Below are 13,987 nucleotides of genomic sequence, written 5' to 3' on the forward strand. Positions count from 1 at the left end.
ACAAAAACTAAGGAAGGTTTGAATAAAAACTAAGGAATAGTTTCATACTACAATTCTTTACAGAAACAATCAACAGAAAAAAAGATCATTTTGTAAAGTCTTTTTACAATTTCGAACAGTTATAAGCTTGTTTTTTACTTATTATACATCACATTAATTGCAACGAATATTAATAAGCGGTGAGTCTGCGCGAAAAAAACCGTCATAGCATTTGAGTGTCGGCTATAAATTGATTTTTAATTTTTATACGATATACCTGTAATCATCTTGCGAAAAGACGACTCTCCACACAGACTACGAACAAAATTCACACCGCAGATCTATCCGGAACAGCCTGCGAGTGGCGCCTTAGGGCGCCGTGTGAATTACAATTATAATATGCGCTAAACGATCGGTTACCTCATTAAGCTTACATTTAGGTGAACAGGATGGATTTAGAACAGAATGGTATTGATTGAGTATGACAGTTGTTCTGGCGGCGCGGGGGCTGCGGAATCATGTCGCGTAGCGCTTGGTCCACAGGCGCGCGATGCGGTCGTGCTCCTCTCTGTTCTGGAGGTACTGCGTCGCGATACTGCCTACCAGCGGATCCGCTGCAAAAACAAAATAGATTTGAGTTACACGCTTAGTCTGGCGTCACTTCAATCCATCATTCTGGTCTGAATAACAACAAAATTAACGTGTAGGTAACACTTTCAGATTGACAGACTGATGAAAATCAAATGTATTCACTTCCCATTAATATTATAAATGCGTATCATCATGGCTAAACCAGATAGTTTCGAGTCCTGGAGAAGGAAATAGGAGTTTTTATACTGGAAAATTACATAGTTCCCGCGGAATAGTGATAAACGAATTCTACGCGAACGGCATCGCGGGTAACGGCTAGAAATATTATAAATGCGAAAGTTTAAGTCTGTTTAGATGATATTAGGTATACAGAAAGTCTGAGTCACGGCGAATGGCATAGGATAAATTTTTATACCGGAAAATTGCATAGGTCTTGTGGGATTAGCGATAAACGAATTCTACGCGGACTGAGTTGCGGGTAACAAGCTAGTTTAATAATATTCGTCAATCCATTTAGAATGAGAGAAAACCAGAATGAATGGACTAAGCTGACGCCAGGCTGAGCGTGTAACCCAAGTCATACACTACACTTTATCCACGGACGGGCGGCGTCGCACGCGAAAACCATTAAAGAGATTCTCCAAAAATTTTATTATGTTGTGGTCATTTAAGTTATATGAGGATGCGAACTAGTGCGGCCAATCTACGTAAATTAGCCGCGCTTGCATTGGATATTTTGTAGTCATGCAGTTCATTTCACATTTAAATTGGTATTAACTATTTTCTTCATTTTCTTTGTTCATTGCTATCTTGCGAGAACTGCGAAATTTTGCAGGATAATAAACTATCCTGTCCTTCTCAGGGTCTCAAACTATCCCCATGCCAATTTTACTCACAATCAGTTGAGTACTTTAAGCGTGGAAGCGTAACTAGCATTACCCATGATTTAGTCTTATAATTCTACTATTGCGCGCCTGCGGGAACTATGAATACTTTGGGGTAATAACTATTCTATGCCCTTTCCAGGATCTCAAACTACAGTATATCTCTATACAAAATGTCATCATGATCGGTTAAGTAGTACCTTAGTGTATCAAACAAACATACTCACTTCCACTTTTATAATCAAAAGTCAAAACCATTTATAACAACATTGAAGACAGCAATATTTGGTTTTTAAAGATGGTTGGTCATTATAACGGAACCACTGTTATTTAAATATAAAGTTGACATGGGATTTTTATTTGGTTGTTACACCCATTGTCGTTATAAATGATTTACAAATCTGTATTAGTAAGGATTTTAGAGAATTGTAACTAACCTGGATTACAGTCAGTGAGCAAGGAACAAATAGATAGTAACACTTTAGAAATGGTGAGCGCTGGTGACCAGTTGTCCTTGAGTATGTCCAGACAAATAACACCCTGACTGTTGATGTTACAGTGGTATATCCTAGTTCGGAATGTCACCTGTACACAAAGAGCTATTATTTAAAAAAGTAACAAGTTCTTGAATGCAGGTCTATATATACCCAAATAGCACAGTAAAAAAGAAACCAGAGTTAGAATGCACTGAACTAAAAGTATTGATACATTTTTGACCATCTTGCAGCAAAATCTAAGCTCAGATTTAGTAATTATTAAGCTCAACTGAAACCAACCCAGCCACAAAGGAATAACAAATAAGTGAAAAAATTTAAATGTTTATGGATAATGACAAAACAATCAAGATCAGTTTTTGTTGAACGCAGTTTTTGTATTATGACAATTATTATTTTTGTCATAAAATTAATTTGTGTTGTTATAAAATTAATGCCAGTCTGTTGTCATTATGTTCATCATTCATTAATATTATATTATTATTAAATTATCAAATAATTTTGCACATTATTGGCCTTACTACAAAAAACTTAGTCATATCTTAGATATGCCTAAAATTACAATTTTCTATGAGCTGACTGATCTGTGTTCATTGCAACAGTTTGTTTATTTAAAAAAATACAATAGGTACCAATTCCAATCTGTTATAGTGCAATATCATCAAAATTTTGTATGGTCACCAGTTTTATTGGATAGTTCATTTATAAATAAGCTAACTCATCTTTGGACCATGATGTCAATAGCATTCAACTGTTCAGAAAGCCACACTATCTGTTTACTAATCAGTTACATAATACCTACAAAAGGTTATAATTACAACATAATATTATGCTTGCTTGCTAACTTTAATGTTGTTGAATCAGCAGCATCAATCAAAAACAGATTTTTGATTATGTATGTGCTATGTGTGCTACATATTATACAATTACATATAAAAAGAAAACTTGCATTGTGCATGCACTGATTTGTTACACAATTGCCCGAAGAAATAGTTGTAGTAAGAAAATTTAAACTTACTTTAGGAGGTTTGAATGGGTATTCTGGCGAGAAATGAATATCCAGGAAAAACACTCCTCCTTCATACACTGAACCAGGTGGCCCCAATATGGTAGACACCCATTCATACAAATTGTCTCCTTTAGGGCCTGCACTGCAGTTTGGAGGGGGGTCTAATGTGATCTCTGCCAACTCTTTCTGGATCCTTTTGGCTGATGTGCCAAGCGCCTTCGACATCTTAGGGTTAACTTTGTTTTCCTTGGAGTCAGATTTGTTTGTTACAGTGTTTCCAGAGCCTCGTCCGCGTCCTGTGCCACCCCCTGATGAACCAGACGCACCAGACATTATCTAAAAGTGCCAAACAAGTAAAACTGCTACACTACTGCTAATGTTAACAAGCCAATGGTCTATGAAAATGAATGTTAATGGTGCATGCAGGAATGAACAGGTGAAGTAAAACAAAAATGCAAATCAATAAAATATGTCTAGTCTAATTGTACCTGGCAAAAAAGGACTAAGAGTATAGTTTCAACTCGAGTATTTATTTATCTATCTGTATAGTATGATAAACTTTTTCAACATGTAAACAGCACTATTATAAGATAATGATTTTAGTATCTATTGTGCCGTACAATGTAAATATAAATACTGAAATATGTCAATGCTTGAGTATGCTATTGAGAAACCACAGCAGTCATTTTTTATGTTATAAAAAAATGATAAAACATAATAAAAAAAATGCATTCGTCGTTTTTAGGCAGAACAAGACAAGAACAAAGACATTCCATTGCGCTGATGTAAAGTGACAAATCCGGAGTTTTTAAACAAAAATTAAAACAGCGGAGTTCTACTTATAGGTGATCAACAGGACTAGCAAAAATGAACGAGCGATAAGGTTACGGAGATGATTTATTTTGTACCTTACGAATAACAGTCGGCCATCTTGTGGGCTTGCGTTATCCGATAATTTACTATTTAGTTTCTAAGGTTCACCCGTGTCCTAATCGTAATGAACAGCACGGTTTCTGGCAAACAATAGACAGGACAGAAGAAAACTTCCACTGAATGTACTGATTCCTTATAATGCTATGAGTGGACTCTTGTGTTAGATGCCCCACACTGCAAAGCGCAAAAGCCTGTAATTATCCCACGACTCAAACAATGTTCTAAAATAAACCAAAGATTACCTTTCATAAACGAAGTAATAATTTAAGCTATCCGTCTGCTTTCAAATCAAAGCTTCAATCATTCTTTACCACATTTTTCACTACATTCGTTCATCACCCTCACCAACACAAACAACCACGGACACAGAGTAGAGTATCAAATAAAAGAAACCAACTTACTATTAATTGAAAATGTACTGGTTTACATTAAGAACACTGAAGAATAATAAACTATGGTATATTTAAGGAATACTACTAGTATTTTCTAAGGATTAAAATCTATGAAAAGTTCACGATGCACAACCACTCTCCGACATGTTTTTAAAAAAGAACCGGTGTGTTGCCAGCTAAAATTTCATTCATAAAATTGACCTTTTTCGTCCGTCAAAAGGTATTGAAAAACGGCGTTTTTACACATAACTTAAACAATTTGTCACTTAAGCGCGGCCACATGCAGCCGCTCGACGCTCGTTTGCAGTGATAAATCTACTTACGTGACCCTATTTTAAATTTCCTGCGACTCAAAAAAGTAGCGTCAAGTCACCGCGTCGAACAGCAGCGTCAAGATGGCTGCTTGCAGGAATGATCTTGGTCTCGGAAGCTGATTTCTTAACCTCCTTTAGTGGAAGTCGCAGCAGCGATACAAATAGAAGGAAATGGAGTGAATGAAAACCAAAAAATATCAGTGTTTTTCCGAAACTGTAGTTTTTTTTTCAGCGATAAAGCTCAACACTTTCAGCTTTGTCGCATATGTCATCTGATCAGATTTGACGCTGGAAACGAGCGTCGAGCGGCTGCATGGGGCCGCACCTTTAGACTATAGACAAGATAAATTACATACGTCAATTTCCCTGACAAGTGACACTGACATTCTTCATATCATTAAAAAAAAACTGTCCTGTCTGTCTGTCAATTTCGGAATTTCATTCATTACTCCTACTCCGAGTTATTTATTAGTTTACGTGATTTTATTTACTGTTTCATTATTGTAGATCGTTTTTCGCTGTTGTATATAAACTAGACGAATAAGAAGATCATTGTGTTTCCTTTATATAATAAAGAAGAATTGCATAAACGAGTTTATTGTTTGATCGCAAGGTTCTTAGATTAGATCAACAAAATGGGTAAACGCCAGCACCAGAAGGATAAAATGTAAGTATTAGATATTCTTTTATTCAATTAATACCATACCTGCGTCTTTATCACTACGATATTTTGCTATTATTACTCGATGCTTCAATCACATCAGCGGCCGTTGTCATGAGTAAACTGGCTCTTTTACTTATAAATCATACAGTTCATGCTTTACACGCTTTTTTCAGGTACTTAACGTACACAGAGTGGACTACTCTGTACGGTGGGAAGCGCTCTGGTACAGCAGTGGAGGAAGATACATCCTTCAAGAGGCTTCCTTTCGACCACTGCTGCTTGTGCTTGCAACCTTTTGAGGACCCTTACTGCGATGCTGACGGAAACGTTTTCGAGCTCCAAGCCTTTTTGGAATTTATAAAGAAGTTTAAAATCAATCCAGTCACAGGAAAGGTATTGTTTACATTGTAATATTTTGATGCCATCTGTTTTTTTTTAATCTGGTAAAATTTATGATGCTGCCTAAAACCTGTAGTCTAAGTTAGGGTATCTTGAAGAAATATATCTATTTATTACCTTTTGCAAAAATATGTGTCAGGTTTATAAGATATTCACTAAAAAAACATTGACAGATGCATATAAATAAAATGTAAAATAAGAAATGTAATGTAAATTCTTCATTACATTTCTTATGTACAATAAAATGTCAGCCAAAACTAAAATTGCAATGTCAAATTAGAATTAAATTTTAAAATAATAATAACAATGATGAACAGTAAAATTAAAATATGTCAATGTAACAATTTAATTCAGTAAACATGAAAATTTGCTTTTGCTTTGGCCTCATCTGCACTTAACATCAGGCGTGATAACCAATAGGGGTCAATGACCAGTTTTATGTTAAAAAATAATAATTACGTAACTTAAATCTAAATAATAAACACAATCAAATGTCAGTATAAAAAAACAGTGATTTAAAAAAAACTGAAATAATTAAATTACAATGTGATCAAATTAAAAATGTAAAAATTAAAACAAAAACAATGGATTCTAAACAAGGTACAGAAAAATAAAAATTATGTAGCCAGGTGTATAAAAATGTGAATGTAAAATATCCACTGTAACCTTTTATTTACAGAGTACAATGACTAGTCCCAAAGAAGTTTCTTCAGTCTGTGTCCAAACATTCATTATTTCCTGTTCCAGAAAGCAGATGCCAAATCCTTATTCAAGTTAAATTTCTTCAAAAACGCACAAGATGATTACCACTGTCCGGTATTATTCAAGAATTTCACAAAGAACTCTCACATTGTGGCAATACGGACCACTGGAAATGTGTTCTCGTACGAAGCAGTGGAACAGTTGAATATTAAAGGGAAAAATTGGAAGGACTTGGTCAATGATACACCATTTGTCAGAGACGATATAATTACTATACAAAACCCTTCTCATTTGAACAAGTTTAATATATCAACCTTCCATCATGTGAAGAATAATTTAAGGGTTGAAACAGAAGGTAATAGAAGGTTTTAAATTGACGCATCCAGGGGCTGTATTGCTCAACGTTTCTGACACTCGCAATTTCAATCAAAGGGCAGTTTTTGTACGCAAAATTTGTCATTTGATTGCGATCGCGAGCGTCGGAAGTGTTAGTTAGGCAATACGGTCTCTGGTCTTCATCATGATCTAACCCCTTTCCCGGCATAATGCGTATATCGACCACATAAATGTATACAAATAAGAAGTTGTTAAAAATATTATTCGTTTTTAAATTAATCAGTCACAGGTAAACAATATACAACTACGATTCGTTTGTAGTAACATGTCAAAATTGGCGGGGTCTGGAAAAGGGCTAAATATATTACTAAAAGTTAGTTAGTTATTATACCTAGTGCCATCCACGAAGACGCGGAATTTTGTCAAAATTAGCCATTAATGTCATTGTAATAAGAACCACGGCACGCGTCATCGTGAATGAATCTACCTATAAGCCTTCACTTGTGACTTTGCTCGCATAAATCTAGCAGCAGACAGGGTGCCCTAGCATACATAATAGTCTTGGTCATGGGTTGACTGAAGTGTAGGGTATCATGTTCGTTAGCCGCGCGCGTTTTTCGGAATACCCGCACTTGATCTTGCTTTTGTTCTGGTCCTTATGAAAACAAACAACATTCACAATATCCAGCAATTTTTCCAATACTAGCCCCTGAAGATTACTAACTTTTTATAGGCGAGCACTAACACCCAACCTGATTATTAAACTATCGACTAATAAAAAGTTTGTAATGTTAAAATAAATGGAATATCTGTCTTGCTCCTCCGCCAAGTAGTGAGGCCAAGTCGTAGTAGTGAGGAGCAAGACAGATATTCCATTTATTTTAATATGGACCTCCGCAAAGTAATGCCTGAATCTATACAGTAGTTTGTAATGTGTATAAGCTCTACTCTAAGTAGTGCAATTAATATTGTTGTCTTATTTAACGTACATTACAGTACTATTTTGATTTTCAGAGGAAATTGCTTTGAGGAAAGACCCACATGCCCGACTTAAGACTGTTTCGGCTGAAACAAAGGATATCCTCAATGAGCTGGAGCGGGACTATAAAGCACCTGAAGTTAAGGAAACTAAGAAAGAGGTACATTTGGAATTGGGATGCAACATTTTTTTTTTAATACACTGGTTTTAAAAAGAATGCAGAAAGTAATTATTTTATTATTATTAGATGACTTGAATTAATCAATGATTATTTTGAAAAACATCACAACAATATTACTTGCATAGCCTGTCTCAGAAACAAAGGTTTAATGAATTTATTGTTGAGGTGATTCCAAAAAAGGATTTCACTCAGCATTTGTCGATACATGAAATGCTTTCCGGTGGCGAATGCACTAGTCCCAAAACGCACTATTAGTCAATACACTCTAATTTCTAAAGCCCCTCTTCTCATAAGAAACTAGGCCCAAAACACCATATTTCCAAAAAGGCTCATTCTCGGAAAGCAATTTCAAAGAGTCATTCGAAAATAAAAGTAAAAAATTAGGATATTTTGGAACTAGAGTGTTTTGAGAACTATGCATTATGAGAATGAAGTATTACGCCACCTACAGGTGAACACAATTTGGGGTATTTAGGGAAAGGTGTATTTTGGGACTAGTTCTCAATGGTTCTCGTGTAAATCGAGAATGAGCCTTTTTGGAAATATGGTGTTTTGGGCCTAGTATCTTATGAGTTCTTAGAGTGTATTGACTAATAGTGCATTTTGGGACTAGTGCATTCGCTACCGGAAAGATGAAATGCAAAGAGGCTGATTTTCAGTGAAATCACAAGACAAAGGTATACATCGTAACGTAAAGCATAATAAGTTTTTCGTCCCACTTACCTCTTGTATTTATATACAGGGTGTCCCGTGTCAGTCTTCGACTTCGGGTTTTCAATAGGATCTCGGCCGTAATTCCTTTATTTACCACCTTTAAGACATAATGTACCATTGTATTGTATTGCATCTTATGTTTTGTTTCCTGTTTAAGGTGGCGGACAAGTTCAATGCTGCACACTACTCCACCGGCATGGTGGCGGCGAGTTTTACTTCCACAGCGATGGTCCCGGAGACAGTGCATGAAGCAGCTATCATTGCCGAGGATGACGTGAAGTATGACCGAGTTAAAAAGAAAGGTATGACAAATGATTTGTCATGGGATGCATGAACTCTATACTTGTACTCATCATGACTACGAAGCGGATGAGATTTCGAGATTTTGTCCCTATCCCGTGAGAATATGGGAAAAACAATTTGTTATTGTAGATGTACAGCTATGTTTACACCAAATTTCATCCAAATGCATCCAGCCGTTTTAGCGTGAAGAAGTAACAAAACAAACATATACACATTCAAACTTTCGCATTTATAATATAAATATAAGTAGGATGCGAAAGAAGCTCTGTCTATCTGTCTGTCACCTCTTCACGCTTAAACCTCTAAAGGTCTCTTTCACCGTATCACACCATACCATGACCGTCATAGCAACTTTGTCAGGCAAAAATATATTCTTTGTATTGAAAGGTATATGGCAAACGAGCAAGTGGGTCTCCTGATGGTAAGAGATCACTACCGCCCATAAACATCTGCAACAGATCTGTAGTGGATACAGAACTTAAGTTAGACCGATTTAGATGAAAATTGTTTTGAAGATAGTTTAAGATCCTGGGAAAGATATTTTGAAAGGTTCAAGTCAGTAAACCCCTTATAACATTTGTATGAGCGGTATAAGTCTACTTACTACTTCAAATCCGCTCTCTAGACATAAGTATTGAAATATTGATGTTTAATTAAACAGGCTACGTCCGTCTGGTGACAAATTACGGGCCGCTGAACTTCGAGTTGTACTGCGACGTTGTCCCGAAGGCTTGCGATAATTTCATCAAGCACTGCAACAATGGTTACTATAACGGCACCAAGTTCCACCGATCCATACGGAATTTTATGGTGAGTGAAAAGTCAAGCCAAAAGAAAACAAAATGGATTTGTTTGTGATCGAGATGACATTCGAGGCGTTAATGGCAGACAAGCTAGTCTTCATGCTTAACCTCTTCACCGCCACAAAACAAACGAAGTGCCATGCTCTGTACGCCACAGAAAAACCAGCGACAAATCAACTTGATTTTTATTTCCATTGCAGAAAGATTGATTTCGAGTTGAGTAGTGGTCGTGTACAGATGACCGTGGCGTGTGAGGCATTCCATTGGCTGTCACGACTGAACGACTCTGGCGGTGAGGAGGTTAATGAAAAAAAACGGGGTGTTAGATGAGACAAAATAAAATATAAAATTAAAGAGATGCCGTTCCTCGCTCTTTGGGAAATTAACGAAAAAATACAACTTTTACTTACCTCTTAATAAAACTTCACTTAGAAAATTAGGTAGTTACCATTTTTTGCTTATTAATATTTTCTAATAAACTAACTGACGGACTGGCACTAGCTTATTGCTAACTGAACACTTAACAGATCCAAGGCGGCGACCCTACAGGCTCGGGTTTAGGCGGCGAGTCGGTGTGGAAAAAGCCGTTCGAGGATGAGATCCGACCTAACTTGCACCACACAGGGCGAGGCGTGCTCGCCATGGCCAACTCGGGACCTAACACCAACGGGTCGCAATTGTAAGTTGAAGTTTGTTTTTCGGCCAAAGATCGTTCTAATAATAATATTTTTTTTATTATATAAGTCTCATTTGGTACCTACTCAAATAATCACTGCGTCAGCAGTTCCTAAGATCCCTAAAAATAGTTTTAACGCAGTAGAGTAAAGCAATACTATTTTCAAAAGTCATCATTCCGGTTGGTATGCATATGCCAGTCGTGTTTTTTGAAGATTATCCGAATAAGTTACTTCAATGAACTACATTGATTATGGACCTTAGGAAAAAATGCCTGGATCAATGAAAATACATACTTACTAAAAAAAAGTTTATGCCACAATTCATTATCTCTCAGGTTTCAGTATAACTATTGTATCTCTTCAGTTACATAACATTCCGCTCGTGCAAGCAACTGGACGGAAAGCACACGATCTTCGGCAAGTTGGTTGGCGGAATTGACACCCTGAATATGATGGAACAAATAGAGGTGGACAACAAGGATCGGCCCATTCATGATATTGTCATCGAGGTGGCGCAGGTGTTCGTGGATCCCTTTACGGAGGCAGAGGAACAGGTTGGTGCTCAGTCAGATTAAATTGTTGAAGTCTTGCTGTATGGCAAGCATTGCGGACCAAAGTTAACCACATAACTGATATATTTCACACGAAAATACAATCTGAAACATGGATGCACAGAAAAACCATAAAAATATACCATCGCTGGGAATCGAACCCAGGTCCTCAGCAATCCGTGCTGCGTGCTATTCCCCTACACCACCACTGGACAGGAGTCTAGACACGAATTTCTCCTATGCACCAACATTTCAACTTGCTTTTTTGATTAGTCACTTAAGCAGCGACACTAACGCCATCTATGTTTTTAGTTCTCATCGAGATACATCAAACATTCCCTTGGAACTATCCGCTCACCAGGGACAAGAGATGTCGCTATTAAGCAATCAAATTAAGATTACTTTTTGGAGTCTTTTTTTATTTTCATCCCGTGAAATCTATATATCATCCATCCATGTTTCAGCTCATATTTTCGTGTGAAATATATAGATTTCACGGGGTGACTGTAAAAGTAACAAAATTTGGAGTTAAAATAAAAAATACAAATAGACTCCAAAAAGTAATCCTAATATAACTGAGTCAACTGGTAGGGTCAAGTAATTCAAAATGTATGGACCATCATCCGTAACTCAGTTTTAATGTTTTTTTAAGGTTGTGCTAGCGAAACAAAGAAGTTGGTTTGAAATAGATCTATATGCAAGATTATTATGAGAACGTATAATGATTGACATCAATTAGGTTCCAGAATGTACAGTTTTTATTTAGGAAAAAATAAAAACAAATAGGCTTGTATTGTCTAACGCACGGACACTCGCGATTCGACGATATACCATATGGTAGTATAATAGATAATAAAGGCATCTGCAGGGCTACTACGAAACTCGAAGTTTGTATCGTACCATCCCTCTCGCTCTCGTATTAAATAGTATAAGTGTCAGAGGGACCGCACGACACGAACTTCGAGTTTCGTAGTAGCCCTGCTGGTTTACGTGTGTCTCAAATAATAAATGTGAAGAATTAAATTTATGATGTTTTTTTTTCTACAGCTAATGGAAGAACGAGCAATAGAATTGAAGAGACAAGCTGAAGAAGCAGGCCCAGGTGTAAAGCCCAAGAAAGCATCCAAACAGCCCCTCAAGGTGTTCCGGAGCGGAGTCGGAAAATACCTTAATCTACAAGAGTCTTCCACCAAACCCAACAAAAGTGATGAAGTACCCACAAAAAAGGTTAAAAAAGAAGGAAATTATAAATTCGGAAGTTTTGAGGCATGGTAGAATTAAGTTTAAATTATGATAAAATAAAGTAAAATTGAACTTTCTTCTGTTCTTTATTTATCTCCTTTAAATACAATTAAGTACTTTACCTATAATAGAATTTATAGAACCGACTAATGTATTTATTACAAATAATCAATTTATGTAACTTGCATAATATTCTTAAAGTCTAACAATATGTGCAATCAGTATAAATATAACTAACAATACTGAATTATACTAAATTGAGTCAAATATTTTTGGCATCAATGTAAATACAAAAACATGACTATAACATCCTAATTAAATGTCAGCATGGAAACTAGATGAGCTTAACACACCCATGGCCACATGGCTACAAGCTAGCTGTGCTCATAATGAATAGCAACATTTTCTGCTTTGTAGCGATGAACAGAGAACCTGACTGTTGGGTTCTTGGCATTGAATGTGTGCCATAACGCATGAACTAAGATTTCCTAAAGTTCATGTGTTTGCTAAAATTGAACATGAAAAAACAGACATCATCTCTTCGGAAGCACTAGGTGTTCATTCTCACCTATTTACAGGTCAAACATCATATAACAAAAGGAACATATCAAAAGTGCATGCAATTTTCGTCATATACAATTACACTTCAAAATGGTGACAATATCATATATAGATCAAATTTATCACATACATAACAAAGACATTCATCAATAGGACATATTTTGCTCAAGTCAAATTGTTTCATAGTGCTCCTAGAAAGATAAAGATGTATAAGCTTGAACACATGTGTAGTAATGCCTTTAGTTGAAATTGGTTCGTCGTCGGCCAGTTCTCTGCTTGTCAAATCTCATTTCCATTTCCTCCAGAACTTTAGGAGTATAACGGACTACTAGCTTCACTGAGCCCACTGCTTGCTTCAGCAATTCCACGGCTTTTTCATGGTTCTCTCCCTCCACTGACACTCCATTCACAGAAAGTAGTTGGTCCCCTCTCTTCAGTCCACCGTGACGGTCGGCAACACCGCCAGGGATGATTCTGGAGATATAAATAGGAGAGTTTTGCTCCTTACCACCCATGACATTAAAGCCTAGCCCTTCTTCTGTCTTTGGCAGCTCAACAACCCTTGGATGGGCATGACCTTCCGCGGCCGCGAATGCAGCCACCGTCGCCTTGGCCGTTGCAGATGCCCTGATATCCGCCGAGCCCTGGATGTCAACAGTCTCATAAACATGCTCGTAAACCTCTCTTACAGCGTTCAAGAAGTCACTCTGTAACACCTTCTGCAATGCAGCGAGTTTCGTAGCAGGCACTTCACCACTCTGTTGCAGTTTTTCGAGCAGCTCAATAGCCCTCTTTATATCTTTAGCCAGGGTCAACTGTTCACCTGTAGTGCTCATGGCGGTAAAACTTGGATAATTAAAATAGGCTAGCACAGCAGGAAAATCAAGGAATTTGTTTAATTAATCGATATACAGACAGAATCTACAAATGATGAGCAAGTGCCAACGTTCAGAAACTAAACTACAAAAGTAGCTGGAGATCTTATTTTGTGTTATTGAGTTTATTTTTAATAATGTAAGCGCTAAAGAGACCCGGAATATATTAAAATTTGAAAATTGTTACGACCACTCTTTTAACAAAAGGAATAAACGTAAAATACGTCTAAATATACGAATTTATTTACAGCAAATATTTAAAAAAGAATTAATTTCGAACATACATTCCAATAATGACAATTCAAACCATTTGAGATTCTCTCCGCTGAGCAAGTAAAACAAGCTCAACGAGGCGACAATAAAATAATCTTAAACAATTTACGCCTTTCACGAATGACAGCTGT

At 36.7% G+C, this 13,987-nt stretch overlaps 3 protein-coding genes across 8 annotated transcripts; 1 reads left to right on the forward strand and 2 right to left on the reverse strand.

Annotated features, from left to right (window-relative positions):
- Window positions 1–96: 96 nt before the first annotated feature.
- On the reverse strand, window positions 97–4,445 carry Ubc2 (ubiquitin conjugating enzyme 2). Of its 6 annotated transcripts, none has more exons than XM_074088265.1 (5): window positions 4,292–4,445; window positions 3,866–4,064; window positions 2,967–3,265; window positions 1,892–2,039; window positions 97–593 (listed from the first exon to the last, which is right to left on the reverse strand). In XM_074088265.1, the coding sequence occupies exons 3-5, from the start codon at window positions 3,180–3,182 to the stop codon at window positions 496–498; spliced, it is 462 nt and encodes a 153-aa protein (XP_073944366.1). In that variant the 5' UTR covers window positions 3,183–3,265; window positions 3,866–4,064; window positions 4,292–4,445; the 3' UTR covers window positions 97–495. The 6 variants fall into 6 exon arrangements, with proteins under 6 accessions (XP_073944366.1, XP_073944361.1, XP_073944363.1 ...); XM_074088260.1 differs by having other exon boundaries at window positions 2,967–3,293; XM_074088262.1 differs by having other exon boundaries at window positions 2,967–3,293; window positions 3,866–4,081.
- A 554-nt stretch (window positions 4,446–4,999) lies between these two features.
- Window positions 5,000–12,223, forward strand: LOC141428324 (RING-type E3 ubiquitin-protein ligase PPIL2). The gene is made up of 9 exons (XM_074088273.1): window positions 5,000–5,263; window positions 5,434–5,653; window positions 6,407–6,716; window positions 7,712–7,836; window positions 8,729–8,873; window positions 9,536–9,684; window positions 10,205–10,356; window positions 10,719–10,908; window positions 11,953–12,223. The coding sequence occupies exons 1-9, from the start codon at window positions 5,232–5,234 to the stop codon at window positions 12,178–12,180; spliced, it is 1,551 nt and encodes a 516-aa protein (XP_073944374.1). The 5' UTR covers window positions 5,000–5,231; the 3' UTR covers window positions 12,181–12,223.
- Window positions 12,215–13,666, reverse strand: veli (L27 and PDZ_signaling domain-containing protein veli). The gene has a single exon (XM_074088274.1). The coding sequence runs from the start codon at window positions 13,542–13,544 to the stop codon at window positions 12,948–12,950; it is 597 nt and encodes a 198-aa protein (XP_073944375.1). The 5' UTR covers window positions 13,545–13,666; the 3' UTR covers window positions 12,215–12,947.
- Between the last annotated feature and the right edge of the window lie 321 nt (window positions 13,667–13,987).

The sequence above is a fragment of the Choristoneura fumiferana genome, chromosome 5, assembly GCF_025370935.1.
Source record: "Choristoneura fumiferana chromosome 5, NRCan_CFum_1, whole genome shotgun sequence".
NCBI classification, from domain to species: Eukaryota; Metazoa; Arthropoda; class Insecta; order Lepidoptera; family Tortricidae; genus Choristoneura; species Choristoneura fumiferana.

Coding starts and splice junctions, on each gene's coding strand:
- Ubc2 (XM_074088261.1), bottom strand. CDS start 3,290: ATGTCTGGTGCGTCTGGTTCATCAGGGGGTGGCACAGGACGCGGACGA. Junction 2,040..2,966: donor ACCCATTCAAACCTCCTAAA/GTAAGTTTAAAT, acceptor CTTTGTGTACAG/GTGACATTCCGAACTAGGAT. Junction 594..1,891: donor GCTCACTGACTGTAATCCAG/GTTAGTTACAAT, acceptor TTGTTTTTGCAG/CGGATCCGCTGGTAGGCAGT.
- veli (XM_074088274.1), bottom strand. CDS start 13,544: ATGAGCACTACAGGTGAACAGTTGACCCTGGCTAAAGATATAAAGAGG.
- LOC141428324 (XM_074088273.1), top strand. CDS start 5,232: ATGGGTAAACGCCAGCACCAGAAGGATAAAAT. Junction 5,264..5,433: donor CAGCACCAGAAGGATAAAAT/GTAAGTATTAGA, acceptor CGCTTTTTTCAG/GTACTTAACGTACACAGAGT. Junction 5,654..6,406: donor TCAATCCAGTCACAGGAAAG/GTATTGTTTACA, acceptor TTCCTGTTCCAG/AAAGCAGATGCCAAATCCTT.